Genomic DNA, 15,878 nt, shown 5'->3' with positions numbered 1-15,878 from the left:
GAAAGAATGGTTTTAAAAAGACAAAGAGAAGAAATATTTAAGGGCTGCCTTACAACATATCACAAGCTTGAATGCACACTGTAGCGTGATGAAGACTTCTGCCTGTGACACTGCTAAATTCAACCAGCCCTGCCCAATTCTCTTTCACCATCAGTCTTGCTGTACTGAGCAACTATGGGATGGCACAGGAAACTGTATCAGGGAAAACATCTGGATTAAAGACTATTTTTATCAGGATAAATATCACAATCCACTTCCCTATGCAGCTTACAGACAGGTGAAGCTGCATACATTGGAAAGGTGACAATAATGGGGACTGTTCTGGACTGCTTAGCCCAACACTACTGCTTTAAAGAAATGGTCACCAAATTGTACTCATTTACAGTGCAACTGCAACTATTACCTACTCTGACAGGTCACAACTCTTCCCCTCTGGCTTAAACGTGAATGCAAGAGTCATGTGTGCTGCATACTTAATTGACCTGGCCACCTTACAGAAACTGCGAGAATGGGCTTCCCTCCCATTCGCTCCCAGCTCCTGCTAGTAGTCACCAGCAAAGCTACTCCCATGTACTTTACAAAACACCAACTGCCCATACGTACCAGCAGCATTCATTCTGCAGCTGCACGTAGCCTACCAGAAAAACGATCTGTAGCCTGTTCTCAGCAAGCTCTACTCACAGGAGACCTCAAGAACAGACTGCAGGACAGAGGAAACGCTCTGCCAGGAGTCACACTCCCCTTGCTGCTTGTGCACAGAACAAATACGCCAGGCACGCAGTACCAGCACATCAGAGAATGTGCCAGGCCTAGCATGCATTGTACAATGTGGTGGTAATTCACAGAGAGCACCAGGAGTTACCTGCTGCACCCATGAAGCAGGTTTTGTCATGCTCTATACCTCCTCCTTGCCCTTTTAATTTATTACTGGAACAAGTTTTGACCAAAACCTCATGACTGTATGTTAAATACTTTGTTCTTTTCTATTGTTAGTGTCCCAGGAATTATTGAATTTCAGCTAGTTTCCTTTTAACTCATTTTGTTTCTCTTAAAAGTTTGCCTTCCCGAAGTGCAGCAGATGCCTTAGAGGCTTCTCTCAACATTTCAGCCCTGACATCAAGGGGCTTATATATGCACTCAGATGGCATGATCCTACTTAGCTCCATTTTGCTGATGATCCAAAATCGTCATCTGGTCTCACAGACATCTCAATATACTTCATGTACAAGAAAGGACTTTACCTCCATTCTCAAGAATTCCTGCTAGTGTTACTACCATAGGCAATGGACTAGATAAAATCCTTTTGGATGCTTTACCTCATGTTCAGAACACAGTTCAATCTCTTGCAATTTGCATGTCTCAATGACTACCTCTTCCTCCTTTCCTTCTTCCACAGTCTTCACAGCATGAGTCCCTTTAATTCCCTTGTTAAAGATCCTTTTCCTGAATTTATTCATTCCACTGTTCCTCAAGAGTAAGGTGTTCCTGGGACTGCTAACTCAACAGACCCACAGAAGTTTCTTTCCCTCATCACAGGTAAATACAGGAACATCTCTCCCCAACAATGTTCAACTTTTTACATTACCATTATTCTTATACAGTTGGGCTTAGTTCCACATGTCAATGGACATTCTAATTCTGAAGCTTATACTTTGCACAAAATTTTTCCCTTGATCTTGCTTGTCATGTAGAAAAACCCAACACATCCACGGAAGCTTGACATGGTCCACCTGAAACACCAGTCTTCACCAAATTCCTTCCTATCTAACATCTGTCACTGGAACAGCCAGTTCAATATTCTTCCTTACCTTGAAGGGTTTCATGCCACTTTCTTGTTTAAGGTAAGATTAATTTCCATTACAGTAAAGAGAATAAGATGAGTGAAGAGGAGGAGGAAGTCCCTTCTTCTCTTACGCAATTACTCTTGTAGTAACTGTATGATAAATACAATGCTCTGCTATAAGAATAACAACTAAGCTTTGCAACCTTCACCTCTGCTTTATATAACACATACTTCAGGCAAAGCATTAATTTTATCAGATCACTAGGAAGCCAAATTCTCTTTATTAGTGAAGAATTTAAACGTTATGGAGACAGAAGCATTCTATATAGTTTTCTCCAGAAGGCTCAAATCACATTAAGCATCAAATTTGCAAATTTTGCTTTTTACTCAGTTGTACAGCTGAGTTGATGGAGGTTGGGGAAAAAAAAAATAGTATTTTGCTCAAGAAATTCCAAAGCATACACGCAGCAGGGAGTTTAGTCTAGGATGCCAGAGAAGCTAGTTCTGAGACATGGTCACACCAATGCAGTCCCACTGTAGATATGGTTTGGGGAGTCTGAAATAGCTAGAGACAGGGAGCTGCGGTGTCTTACCTATCTGGAGAGGGTCTTTGACAGCCCTCACCCGGAAGAGCTGCTCCCCTCGCTGGAACTCATCTGCACTGCCATTTGCCAAACACGAGTACAATCTAGAAGAAATAGACATACGTATCAACATCAGTCTAGTTCCAAGAAGCTGCACATTCTTATCCTCTTGCATTCTTTGTTGACCTGGCTTTTGACAAACCCTTATCATCTTCACCTTTAACATGAAGTCCACTTTTTTTTTTGCCATTTCTCCCTAACATTTCAATCACAAAAAATATTGGTCTCTTTCTAATGGGGTTTGTGCACAGCCATCAGCATTTCTAGGAATTTTAACACAATGCTTTGGAATACAAATTCATTCATGGTCTAAAATTTAACTTTTATACATAAGACTTAAATTACTCAAGGTCCAGTGTCAGCATGCCACAGTAAGAACTCCTTTGCACTTCTAGATGAATTACCACATGCTCACATGAGACTTTCAACTTCTGCGCTCACCAAAATAATTGCTATAGCATATACAACCAACTGGTTTGTTCTATTCCTCCACAGCTGAACTTTCTAATTATCCCAGCACCTACTGGCATCACCTCCCCCACCCGGTATCAGACTGTTAGTGAACACATCTAACAATTGTCAGGATGATTCTTCCTACAAGGATGTAGAATCACTACTTTCCTACAACATTCTGGATGCACAGTTATTCAAGAGGTATCCTGTAACAGAAAAGCTTCAGGCAGAACACTTTGGTAAAAGACCTAGAAGCACAATATTGTTGAGTATGTTGTCACCCAGTTTACTTAGAATCATAAAATATATGGTCAACTCTCTGGCTGTATGGAGGTGATCCTACCCCTCTACTCAGCCCTGGGGAGGCCTCATCTCGAGTACTGTGTCCAGTTCTGGGTTCAAGAGAGACATGGAGCTATTGGAGAGAGTCCAGTGTAGGGCTACGAGGATGATCAGAGGAGCAGGAGCACCTGCCCTATGAGGAACGGCTGCGAGAGCTGGGCCTCTTCAGCCTGGGGAGGAGAAGACTGAGAGAGGATCTTATCAATGTATATAAAAACCTGAAGGGGGGGGGTGTCAAGGGGACGGGGACAAACTCTTTTCAGTTTTTCCATGTGACAGGACAAGAGGCAGTGGGCAGAAATTGAAGCACAGGAAGTTCCGCCTGAACGAGAGGGGAAATTTCTTCCCTGTGAGAGTGACAGAGCACTGGCACAGGTTGCCCAGAGAGGTTGTGGAGTCTCCTTCTCTGGAAGATATTCAAGGCCCGCTGGATGTAACCCTGTCTAACATGCTCTAGGTGACCCTACTGAGCAGGGAGGTTGGACTAGATGATCTCCAGAGGTCCCTTCCAACCTTACTGATTCTGTGATTCTATGACCACCTATGTACTCAGCCTATTTGGAGCCTCAAACTGGCACAGACAAAAATCTGGCACTGCATACCGAGATAGCCCTCCCTGAGAATTTCTGAGTTCAATTTAAGTTCTGATTCATGCAACAAACAGATTTGAATTGGAAAGAATATTGCGTAAGACTTACCCAAGGGCAAATCTATAAAACAAGTTACTGCCAAGCAAACTAAGATGTGCATTTATACTGTATTATTTACACAGAAAATATGCACATGCTTTTGTTGAGATATACACAAGGCAGCTTACCTCTCAGTAAAAATAAGCATCATGACATATCCTACAGTAATCCATGTGCAAATTACAATCTGGACATACAAATACTAGGAGCAGCAACTCTACGGGACATCAAATGCACAATAATTCTTTTCTAGTGAGCAGAACTTTCTCAAAAGCATCAGTGAAGCAGAAATTGCATACATTACCTAATGTCTTCCTCATTTTCTGGGAAACTCCAGAAGGCAATCCGAAGCTGCAGTTGCTCAGGCACTGGCGGATAAACTTTCTCCACCACCTCGAATGGAATGTGAAATGCAACCTGCTTTGCAGACAGTTCCACCAGTGGGATCACCAGCCCATCTAGCAAGACAAGGAAAAAAAAATGCAATTAGCCACCAGAGGACCAAACTCACAAGAGGTTAGAGAGATCACAGAAGGGAGCTTTTTCATTTTCTTTCTTCTCTCACCAAGTTCAAGGATCAATCAGTGAATGACACCACAAAACTTTTCAGAAAAGTCACCTGCCAGCTTCATGTTTGTTTTTAGTCCCACAGGGCAGGGGCTGGACATTCCTAAAAACCCAGTCAATCATCAGGACAGCTGCATTAGCCTAGAAGACATTCGTGCTCAAACTTTATCTTCTGACAAAACTAAAGCCATTTGGTAAGACTTAAGGTAACCAAATATTTTCCATATATCTCTTAAAATATGGCAGGCAACATGCTGTAATGCCAGGTGATTATACAGTGAAGCACTAAAACAACATAAGTGTGCAAAAGAGTATAGAAAGATTACGCAAGAACCTTAGTATTGGGTTTTTTTGTAACTTTCAGTCTTCTGCAATTTACAAGACTTTAATTTAAAATAGTGTTTGCAGTTTAATTCCTCTCATAGCCATCTTTCATATGACATCTATATTGCAAGTTCTTCACAGAAGCAAGTGGGAATCCACGTGTTCATTCAATGCTCACTGCACTGAGCCTCTGAGGACCTTAGAGTGCATTACAATCTTTACACAAATAAATTTAACCACCACCTTTCCACAAACTTACTCCACTTCTTGTGTGTTTTTAAGTGCAGATCACGATTTCTTGTCATCGGGCTATGGGAACTTTATGTTTCTGCCAAGGAGGAGAATAGACTCCGCTCTGAGCTAGATTACACTCTAAAACCAACTGCCAGACTTGGCTTATCTGCAAGCACCTCACTGCTTCATTGACATCACTTCCTGACCCATCAGTGCAGCAGCCTCGGTCCCCCTTGCCTTCCCATCCCTGTAGCCAAGAGCCCAATTAATTCAGTTTCAGATATTCGATGTTATGTCTCTTCACCTCCCTAACCAGCTTCTAAAACACTACGGGAAGCCAGAATGTAAACCGATCTGGCCCTCAGCTTCCCCTCCCCACCGGCCTCCAGGCAACATATCAAAGGAAAACTTAAGCCCTGATGTCACTAAGCGCTTTCTCACCCTCTGCCTAGAGACACCCTCCAGCCCCAACAGCTGGGAACCAGATCGGAAGGGAGAGGGCTTTGAAAATACATGCCTGCAGCAAAGCAGCCAAGATTTCCCCCAGTACTGAACAGACCTGTCTAATGGAAGGATTACATAAATACAGAAAGAACATACAGTTTTCAGACATCCAGAGTTTTGATTACAATGAAATTAGATGCACTAGGCAGGATTCTCTGCTAACAGAGAGGTAGTTAATGGAGTCAGTCCTTTACTGTCACAGGATCATTTCTCCATCACCAGTGAATTTTAATTTGCATTAGAGATGGAGCCTCTACTTCATAGTGCTAAAATCCTATCCATAAATGTGAGAGCAGCAGACTCTACAATGAACACTGATGGAAAAAAAGAGCATCTCTTTCTCTTCAGCTCACTGGTAAACAAGACCTTGGGGGAAAGTCATTCCCATTCCCACTCTCGACAATTGGCACAGGAGTAAAACTTCTGTCAAGCCACTAAAAAAAACTATTTTTATTAGTGCAACACATTCAATTTAATTATCACGGTTGTTACCACAGTAGTAGTCAATACCATAAGAGGTGCAAACTGAGACACTGATACTTGAAATTGCACTGAACAATGAAAGGGAAAATACTTTTTGTACTTTTAATGGCACTTTTTGTACAGAGGCATTTTATCCACATCTCTCCTTACACAATACTAGGAAAGAAATAACCTGTATTTAACAGCCTGCATTTACAAAGGTATAAAAAAATGAAAAAAACTTCAGTATTGCTGCATATTCTTCAAAGAGCTGGACTGCATGGAGATAGTATCCCCCAAAGTGATACTATATTATAAAAAACAAGGATTTGGTGCTGGGTATGAAGGCCAGAAATGCTAGAAACAGATGGCATTGAGAGAAAAGCTGCAAGAGCAAAAACATTCTCACTATTATTCTATCATTATGCCTTACCCTTAAAATATTTTCCTTTACAGTTGCAACGGACTAGGACACACATACAGTCAGCTCTTAGGTGACAAGAGCAGCAGCAGCACAAGGGCTGCAATCGCCCTCCAACCCCTGTTAGACAATGTGGCTGTTCTCCTTCAAGCTAAACTAAACCAACTCAAGAGAAATACTCTGACAAGCATCACTGAAATTACCTCTCCAGAAAATGTCTGTCTTCCAAAGGGGAAAGAGACAGTGCTGCTACACAGAAGAAGCCTACATGCTTTCAGATGAGTCAGACAGTAACCTTAGCCCCTGATCTAACAAGTTTCAGGGTCAATAACAGGGCAGCAGCGCTCAGCCTCAGATGGGAATACTGCAGGCATTTCCTGCCACTGAAGGCTACCTAAGTGCGCCATAGATGTCCATCCCCTGCCACCTGCAGTACTGCACCCCAAAAAAGAAAGGCCTGAAGTGGATAACCATCATGAGAACAATTTCTCTAGCGCATCGCGCACTCCCCACCATTACGTGTTCCCAAGCGCGTCTCAGACCCCAGCAAGGAGCGGGCTGGGCAAACAGCCCAGGCTCTGCCAGGATGCTGCCTCCAGCTGCCCCTTTTCCCCAGACACCCATGCCGCCCTCTCACAGTCACGCGATACATTAGCATGGCTCCTTGGGACAAAAAAAATTATCGGGATCTCCTTGAGCAAGGGACCCTTAGTTTTTCTGCATAAGCTACCAGGATTTCAAGCCATGAGAAGAAATGGCAGCTTTACTGGGGAGGACAAGTCACATCAATGATATTTTACTTGCTCAGAGCCACACAGCCATATGGCTGTAAAACTCCTTGCCACTGCAGTCTTTAATTAACCATGGATGATAATGACTCTGCAACAAAGAGATCCATGAGAAGTATACAGAAGCCAGCCCTATTTGCTGAATCTCTAGGAATTATTCCTTCAGAAAGGCACTGAAGTCAGCTAACACAACACATCTGTTCATGCGGTGGCATGTTACCTTGAGAGCTTTCCCCATCCTTGCCAATCTAAAGCTAAAAAAGACAAGTGGGAAAAGGAGTCATAGTGCAGGGTAAAAAACAGTCTCTTAGAACTGTGCACAAAAATAATAATAGCAATAAAAAAAGAATACTTGGAACAAACAGTAATGCTGGAATGTAACGATGTATAAACACTGTGGAAAAAAGATGGGGGAGAAATCTTTTAGCCCTGTAACATAGGTAAATTAGGACAAAAATCATGAGACCAAAACAGATTAGACAGTCTGGATAAAAGCAGAAACCAAACATATATAAGCATTAATCTTTCAGAAACTTAATCGGGAAAAAGAAACTCAAACACTGGCATGAAAATAAATAGTGTAAATAAAAATAAATAAAAAAAAACCCTAAAGCCAGCCCCTTTTCTTCTCAGGATGGCCTTGTGTATGTCTTCAAGAATAAATAATAATAATAAAAAACCCACTGTGCTTTGCAAGGTGAAGACTGCTATGCACAGGAGAGTCAATGGAACAGATAACCTGAGCCCTCCTCATCTGCTCCCGTCCAAGTCAGCCAGCTTGATTTTAACACAGCGAACAAGGGTAACTGGCTGATTTCACACTGAACCCACCAACTGCTTCATCAACTACAGTGCCCAAAGTAACAGCAGCCAGTTAACCAGCACGGCTGTCTCTGTAAGTCGTATTCAGACATTCAGAGCAAATAGCTAAGACTTTTTCAGAATAAGCTGAAAGCAGTACTTCTCCAGGCTTCAAGGTAGTAGTGGCCTATGAAGACAGGGAGAGAGAGACACTCAGCTAGCAGGGGCTCCCAGGCGGCAGCTGAGGTCCTTTTCTCATCAGGCTTCCCTGAACCTGGCCAACTCAGACCGCCTGAGTTTAGCGCCTAATTCTAGACTGTGAACACTCTCTCCTGAGTCCTAAACAGAAGAGCTCCATTCCAAATATTTATCTCTAGATATTAGCCATAGTTGATGGACTCATACCTACTTGTATCAAAAGGCATTATCAAAAAAACAGACAAAAATGAAGGCTCAAGTACTACACAAACATATTTTCAGCAAATACAAAATCAGAAGTCTGCTAACAAAGAAAAGAGGAAAAAGTATTACTGCTTCTACTCAGAATGCAAGGAAGACTGCAATCTTAATATAAAAGAAAAATCCAGTAAGGAAATCAAAGATGCAATAAAATTTTGACAAGTCTGCAAGACAGATGTACCTGACAGAGAAGATAATTTTAAACTGCGGAGCAAAACTAGCAAAGGTCACTGTCTTCTCTTGGGAGGTAGACAAGATGACCCAAGCAGAACAAGGGAAATGTTTCAAGTCTTGAAAGAATGAAGTCAGAGAAAATGCGTTAAGCAGCCTTAAGCAACTGTGACTTACAGGCTAAACGACTAGCAAAAAAAACCAAAAATCAGAGCTGGAAGGGAATTGCTGAGATCATCTAATCTATCCACACCATACCCAAGAGGCAGAATTGAGCAGCTCTAAACCATTCCAGGTAAATCCTGTCTCCTCTGTTTCTCCCACGTGAAGCACAGCTTAAATAAGGGTTATCTTACCATTTTAGCTACCATTTCATGTGAATTACAGGTTTGATTTTTATGACACTTTTGTAATAGCTAAAACTTGAGCATAAGAACTATTTTTGCAGGGTAAAACCAAGCACACAAACCTCAGCTGATACAAGCTATGCACACAGACATGCATTTTCACCAGGGAAAGCAACTTCTGTGACAGCAGGGCTTAATGATGTGTGTGCACAAGTGTAGCTACATCACTTAATCTCTCCTAATGTAGGTAGGCCGTAACGTGTCGAGGCCAACAATTATCTATAAGAACAGAACACACTCAAACTCAGCTATTATTTCTTCAGTACAATAATAGAGCTTGCATCTTAGACAAATATACAGAGAAGAAACTGCTTCAATAATCAGCAAAAAAGGGGCCATGAGAATACAAAAGAGTTATTAAATGGGACTGAAACAAATCCAACTAGGCCAAGCACAGAGCGCACTTGTTATCTAATTACATTATTTCCATTGAGTTACTTTTGGTTGACACATATCCCTAAAAATAAACTATACATACAAGTAAATAAATACAAATGCAAGTGAACAGATCTCACAGCACAAGATAACACAGTGCAAAGGCAAGACTCCTTGGTTTTGTTATAAACACTAAGGAAAATGGGATAGCATTTTTTGGTGGAACAAATAATCCATGGTGTAAGACACCTTAAGCTGCACTAACTTTTGAGAGATGACTCTACAGCTTTTATAGCTATCCCTAGTCCCTATCTCACATTTCCCCCCACCCCTACCACTGGCCTCAGTCCAAAACACAACAGAATGGAACTAAGTAACACAACGACGCCTAGAACAAGGACACAGAGGAAATGGAGTGAAGCACTTTTGGTAGCAACAGTCAAAATGAGAAGAACAAAAAAGCTAACAGGAAATAAGCAGAATGCAATACTGACTAGTGAGAGGGGAGGCAAAGGAATTGGGTGGGGGTACATAAAACCTGATAAAACCTGTTCTGCAAATCTTACCTTAAAAACAGTATTACTTTTCTATTTACAGGATTTGCCATGCAGAAATATAAATCTGTGACTGTAGGACATAACTTAAGTATATCCGCTCAATTTATTTGCATTAAATGTCTAGTGACATGTATCAGTGACAAATGCCTATCAGTGACAAATCAACACCATTCTCTCTTTAGCACCTCTTGAAACTGAAAAGTGCTCAGAACTGCTGTATACTGGCCAGAGGAGCAAGCCTTGCATTTAACAGTAACATATCCAAATTACATCTCTTCAAAATTGGTCTGTCTTACTGCTTTCCAATTTTTGCCCCTTTCCTTCCAAAGTTCTGCTATTGGCTTTACTTCTTGCTTTCCTTTTCTTTTCTTTTTCTAAAAATGCTGACATCTCAGTGTCGATGCCTTTAAGGACATGCCAAAGCAATGTTTTAAGTCTCAAGCCCTGCAATAATTACCAGAGAACTCTACCTTTGTTTTGAACTCTGAATTCCTCAAAGATGAATGCTTTGAATGCTTTTATACAACTAGTTTCCCAAAACGAACACTGCTAAATGAAACTGAATTAATTGAGTTCTTTAATCAAAAGTTAACTTTAAATTTCAAGTACAATAGAATCAGGGTATTTAGGTCATTATTTATACTCCTCTCTTTGCCGCTTCCATTTTTCTGTATAATTAATATCTTATGAAAAACAAGTCACATATTTTTAAATAGATAAATAAGAATATCCACCTCTGAACTGAGAATAAAACACAAAGTATGTGGCAAATGTCTGAAAATAAAGTATATTCTCTTCCTTCAAAAGCACTTCTCAGCACAAACTCCTTCCACAAAGCCAATTAACTTCACTTCTCTTTTCAAAGAGGCAGCACTTGACTAAGAGCAGAAGTGATTCAACGGCTCATAGACACACCACCAGCAGCCAGTTCTGGTCATGTTAACATTTCAACCAGGCAGATCCCAGACCTGCAAAGTGACCAGAAGGGTAAGATCTTCTGAACTGCTGAACTAACATATAACCAGGCTACGTGAGCAACAAGACTACATTTGTCAGGTTGCTGGTTTGTGGTTTTCAAGCATATATTTGTGAGAAAGGAAGTTTACTATCTGTCCCATACAACTCTCAAACTTCAGACCACATGATGAGAAGTACAACACATACTACTATACACACAACTACAAGATACATATATAAATGGCAGGCTATTAAAAGCATCCTTCAACAGGCATGTCATTATAATCTTGGGAGTAAATTGCACTAAGCACAATTAAATGCAAGCTTCATGATACAGGTAAAAGCAGAACAGTTGTATTTTCAAAGAGGCAGAGTTCTTGGTCAAGGTCAAATTGTAGCCACTTTGCTCTGTCCCAGTAAGCTTCACTCAGAACATTTGAACCGCAGAACCACAACCACCAAGCTCCAAAAAAAGAAACCAAGTACCTTAACATACTAGAAGCAACTGAAATAGCTAACATAACTTTAAACATATAGAAGAGAGAGATAAAAGAAAAGCACTTAAAAGAGTACAAGAATTATCTTGAAACACCCATGCCAAGATGCACCAAAGGTGCAGGGACAGGGGTTTGGAATAAAAAAGTTTAACCTAAATTGAGCAGCATGAGAAAGCAGCATGAAACTTTGGTTGCAAAGCCTCACAGGTGAGCCACTGAAGCAGCTATGAAGCTAAACCATATAGTAAGAGAAAGATTTGATTGATAATAGGCATAGACTGGACTATCTGATAGAGCACACTAGATACAGAGGGGAAATCTGACTCGAGATGCACTTTTCCAGGTTTGTTTTCAGTTCTTAGAAATAGGGACTCATTTCCCTCCAGAAATCATCGCACACTGGGTTGCAGATGATCTTTTTGAATCACAGAGCTGGTCCCAGTATAGTTCGTAACGGTCAGGCACACACACACACACACAATCACAGCTAACTGATTCTCTTCCGACAGCTCAGTACAGATGCCAAGTACAGAGCAGGCACACAGAATGAACCTCCTTCCCCCAAAGCAATATAAGCAAAAAAATCTAGACTAGCAAACTGAGGAGTGATGAAGCCACTCCACAAAGGGAAAAATTTGGACTCAGACTGAATTCACCATGCCGCAGTGTCAGATTTCAACAGTTAGAGGCACACAAGAAACACTTGCCCCCCCCACCCCACCCCCAAAAAAATCCAGGTCTAGCTTGACTGTATACAGAACTAAGCAACCTGAAAAGCTCAAGACACAGCGTAATGTTCGAGTACTGACTCCGACGCCTCTTCAGCGAGCGTTCCTCTCTTGCAGATTAAGAATTCCAGGCCATCCTGGAACATCCAGGGCAGGGGATTGTCACAAAGCTCTTTGTGAAAAAAATCCAACAAACCACAGTATCGCTAAAATGTAGGGGCTTATCTTCATTTTACAGAGTAAGCAAACGGACGTGAGGATATTTGTTTCAGGTTCCTAAACTACTCAGTAGAGTAGTTCCTCTACCAAGTCAGAATAAACTTTCAGCAATCTGTTTCTCGGAGTCTACCCACTCCAAAGCAGTGCTTTGCAAAGCACCTCAGCATTAACAAAGCCAGCTGCAATAACAAATGCAGAGCAGTAGATTCTAGACGAAACTCCTTAGCCAAATACATCTATACAAGTTTTCCAGATGCTGAGATGGAAAAATAGAAGAAGGTCAGAGAACACGAGACGAGGGCTCAGGAGACGGAGAAAGGATGCTAGGAACACTGCCGCTGAGGGACTGCTTGTTAAGCTTGTTCAGAAAAGACAACTGGAGGCAGAACTCTGACCTGAGAGCTCGTTCAGTTTTGCTCTCTCTAAAAAACATAAAAATACTTTTCAAATATGCACATACCCAGAACAGGCTAGCAAGTGCAGCTAACCTGATCTAGAAAAATCGCAGTGACAAGGCACTGTAATGTAACCATCAGGTGTATCAGGCAAAGCCTGCCAGAGGGGAAAAATGCCTGCTTATGTATTCCCCATTAGGGTTGTACAGCAAGATGCTTTTTCTCTTTGTTGAAAAAAAGAAAAAGAATTTTTATTTTTTTACTGAAAACATAGCCATAGAAAAAAAACTAAGTGATCACCATACAAGAAAAAAGTCCCAAAGACCAAATAAAGATTCAGTCTGAATCACTAGTATATTAATTTGCCCATGAAATAAAACAAATGAAAGACTATCAATGTTTTCAGGTTGTGTTTTTCTGTTCATGTAATTTACCTGTAAAACCTTCACGTAGGCTTTATTAGCGCCTGTAAATAGTTGCGAACTTTCAGGAAGAAAAGCTATCAATAAAATACATCTTCTAAGTTTAAAAACAGATCTACTCCTCGTTTGCCGTTTTCATCTTCCTTCTCTTCCCCTACCACCACCCCCGCAAGGCTACCAACGGCAGCAAAATTGTAACAGGCTCTGTGTTAGGACTCATACACTTATTATTTCCCCACCTGCAGTGATACAGCTCTGTCTGGTTTCCATAACCATTCGGCAGAGGTGAAATTATACTGAGAAAAATGAAGTGGAGCAGGAAATACAGAGGTATATAAGACCACTTTGAAAGGAAAAAGAAGAATTTGGGTAGGCCTACATCAGTCCTAAGTCACAAAATGACATTTTTTTGTATAAAATAGTTAAGAAGATAAATAAGTAACAAAACTTTTTCACTCGTATGTACTGGATAAGAAAGATTCATAACCAACAACTGATAAAAATACAAATCCCAGATATACAGATTATGGTCCAGAACTGGAAACCTCACCGTTGATTGACAAGCTGCAGCACCTATTACCACACAAATTCCATTAAAACCATCACAATCAGATTTTAAGAATGCTTATTTATTGCTTTATCCAATGCAAAAAAGACTAATTTTATCAGAAGAAGGTGCCCAATTCATCCCCGAAGTCTCTGCCAGTTATAGCAAAAGCCACAGCAGAGTCAAATCTAAGCTTAGTTTGGTTTCTGAAAATTGCCTAACAGTGTATCATAAGCAGCACTCATATATAGCCAAAATATTTGATGGCTCAAACTATCCTTGTGTTGCTGCATTTGTATTTCCCCTCAAAATCATGTAAGTACATCATTTATCTAAATATATAAAAATATATCCTGACACCATGACTTCTATCTCCAAGACTAAGACACTTGAGGAAGCAAAAGCGAGTTTTTCCATAAGGCAGACTTTAACATGCATTAAAACATCAAAGAATAGCATTAATTTTTTACTTTGCACACCAGTCGTGGGAGATTTGCAACATAAAATACTAAAAACTATCACACTGTGGATTTGGGCGGATAGCTGCTTTTCCAAGTGTCAGTAAGTTCAAACCTATTCAGTCTCGCAGTTCCCATTCTGGTCCTGTGAGTTTAAAAAAAAAAAATTCTGACAAATCCATTTCATGACGGTTATTTACACCATCACGGACAGAGTTTTAAAAATATATATATAAAAAAAATGCTCATCTAACTTTGCTGTCCTTTTAAAAAACAGTATCACCTTCCTGCTAGGATAAAGTACAGAGACTGCATCCCAAAACAACTTTTGTTAAAGCAGCCAAGCAACTAACAGCAGAAGGATCCTACATACTGAGCTCAACTCCTACTCCAAGCAGGGTCTTACTGGCCGTTGTTTCAGTATTAGACAGAGTTAAAAAGTACTTTATCTAGATAACAGTTTTCAAGTGTCATGCCAATTTCTGATAACTCATCCGAAAGATTTCAGAAGGCATAAAAAATCCTCTGAAAAGAAAGCTGGTTAAGCTTAATAATCCTATCCCAATATCTGATCAGAGAATTAAAACTCAGAAGATGCATGATCTGTGTGCAAGGTCCAAGAACCCTAAACTCACTATGAGTTTAAATCAGTAATAATATGCCAAAAATCCCACAGCCAGGTCCCCAGTTTCCCTACAGGAACTCTTCATTTCTTCCTGCTCCCATGTCACCAGCAGAAAAACCTTCCACTGCTCCTTCTTTTAAGGCTAAATGTTGAAAAGAGGAAGCAACCACTGATGATCAGTAGGGGTTCATATATTAGCCTGCAAATCACATTGTAATACACAGAGCATCTACTGCCACTGATTTTTAGACAGATTTGTGAGAAAATGGTTTTTCTTCCTGTGTTGTGTTCAAATTAGATTCTTCCCTGAGAATCTGAACAGTTAACCCTGTGCCACACAGGCCGAGCACCTGAGAGACACGGCCAGCAAGCTTAACGTCCCCTAACAGCCAGACCAGCCACTCAAAAGATCACCTTGCTGACATCCCCGAAAGAAATTTATTTTGGAACTTCCAAAAAACGACTCTCAAACATTCTTTCAATGCACAAAATATGACTGCCACAGTCCTACCGCAAGAAGTGGTCAGTGGGGCTACTATTACTCTTGTCACAACTTAATCAAAATGGAAAAATTACAAGTTTACTGAGTAATACAGTACTAGCATTACCAGGGAATATCCAAAGCACTGAGGACTACTGAACAGGCCTGAATCAGAAGGAAATGGCTGATGTCTTCTGCTAGTACACTTTTTAGAAAATGAGGCAAGAAACACCTTTTCAAGACAAGAAGCTCCAATGTATGTGAAGATGGAGGCATGGTTCTTGCTATACTTTTTGGAGCAGTTGTTTGCTTTTACCCCTCACAACTTCATTTTCAATTTCCCTGTATCAGCAAAAATACTTTGAGAGAAAAAAGAGAGGAAAAAAAAAAAAAAAAAGAATTCTCCCTTCAGTGCAGCATGAGATGTTGATACGAAAATCACTCCTGTTGTGTTATTCCTCCTTTCACCACTACTGAATATAGCTAAAGAGTTTTGAGATGCCCAAGTAAACTTTAATCACAAAGCAGAGAACTCACTGTGTAATCATCCCTCAAAGCTTGTCTTGCA

At 40.7% G+C, this 15,878-nt stretch overlaps 1 protein-coding gene across 1 annotated transcript in view; it reads right to left on the bottom strand.

The window, feature by feature from the left end:
* ZSWIM8 (zinc finger SWIM-type containing 8) overlaps positions 1–15,878 on the bottom strand; it is a 61,692-nt gene that overhangs the window by 32,076 nt on the left and 13,738 nt on the right. The window contains exons 2-3 of the mRNA XM_062579875.1: positions 4,216–4,369; positions 2,377–2,471 (exon numbers count right to left, since the gene is read on the bottom strand). Of these exons, the coding sequence (XP_062435859.1) occupies positions 2,377–2,471; positions 4,216–4,369 (249 nt within the window). The remainder of the gene's footprint in view (positions 1–2,376; positions 2,472–4,215; positions 4,370–15,878) is intronic.

This window comes from Rhea pennata, chromosome 7, assembly GCF_028389875.1.
Source record: "Rhea pennata isolate bPtePen1 chromosome 7, bPtePen1.pri, whole genome shotgun sequence".
Lineage (NCBI taxonomy): Eukaryota > Metazoa > Chordata > Aves > Rheiformes > Rheidae > Rhea > Rhea pennata.
Note: the sequence above shows the minus strand (reverse complement) of the source record. Positions and strands in the feature narration are given on the sequence as shown.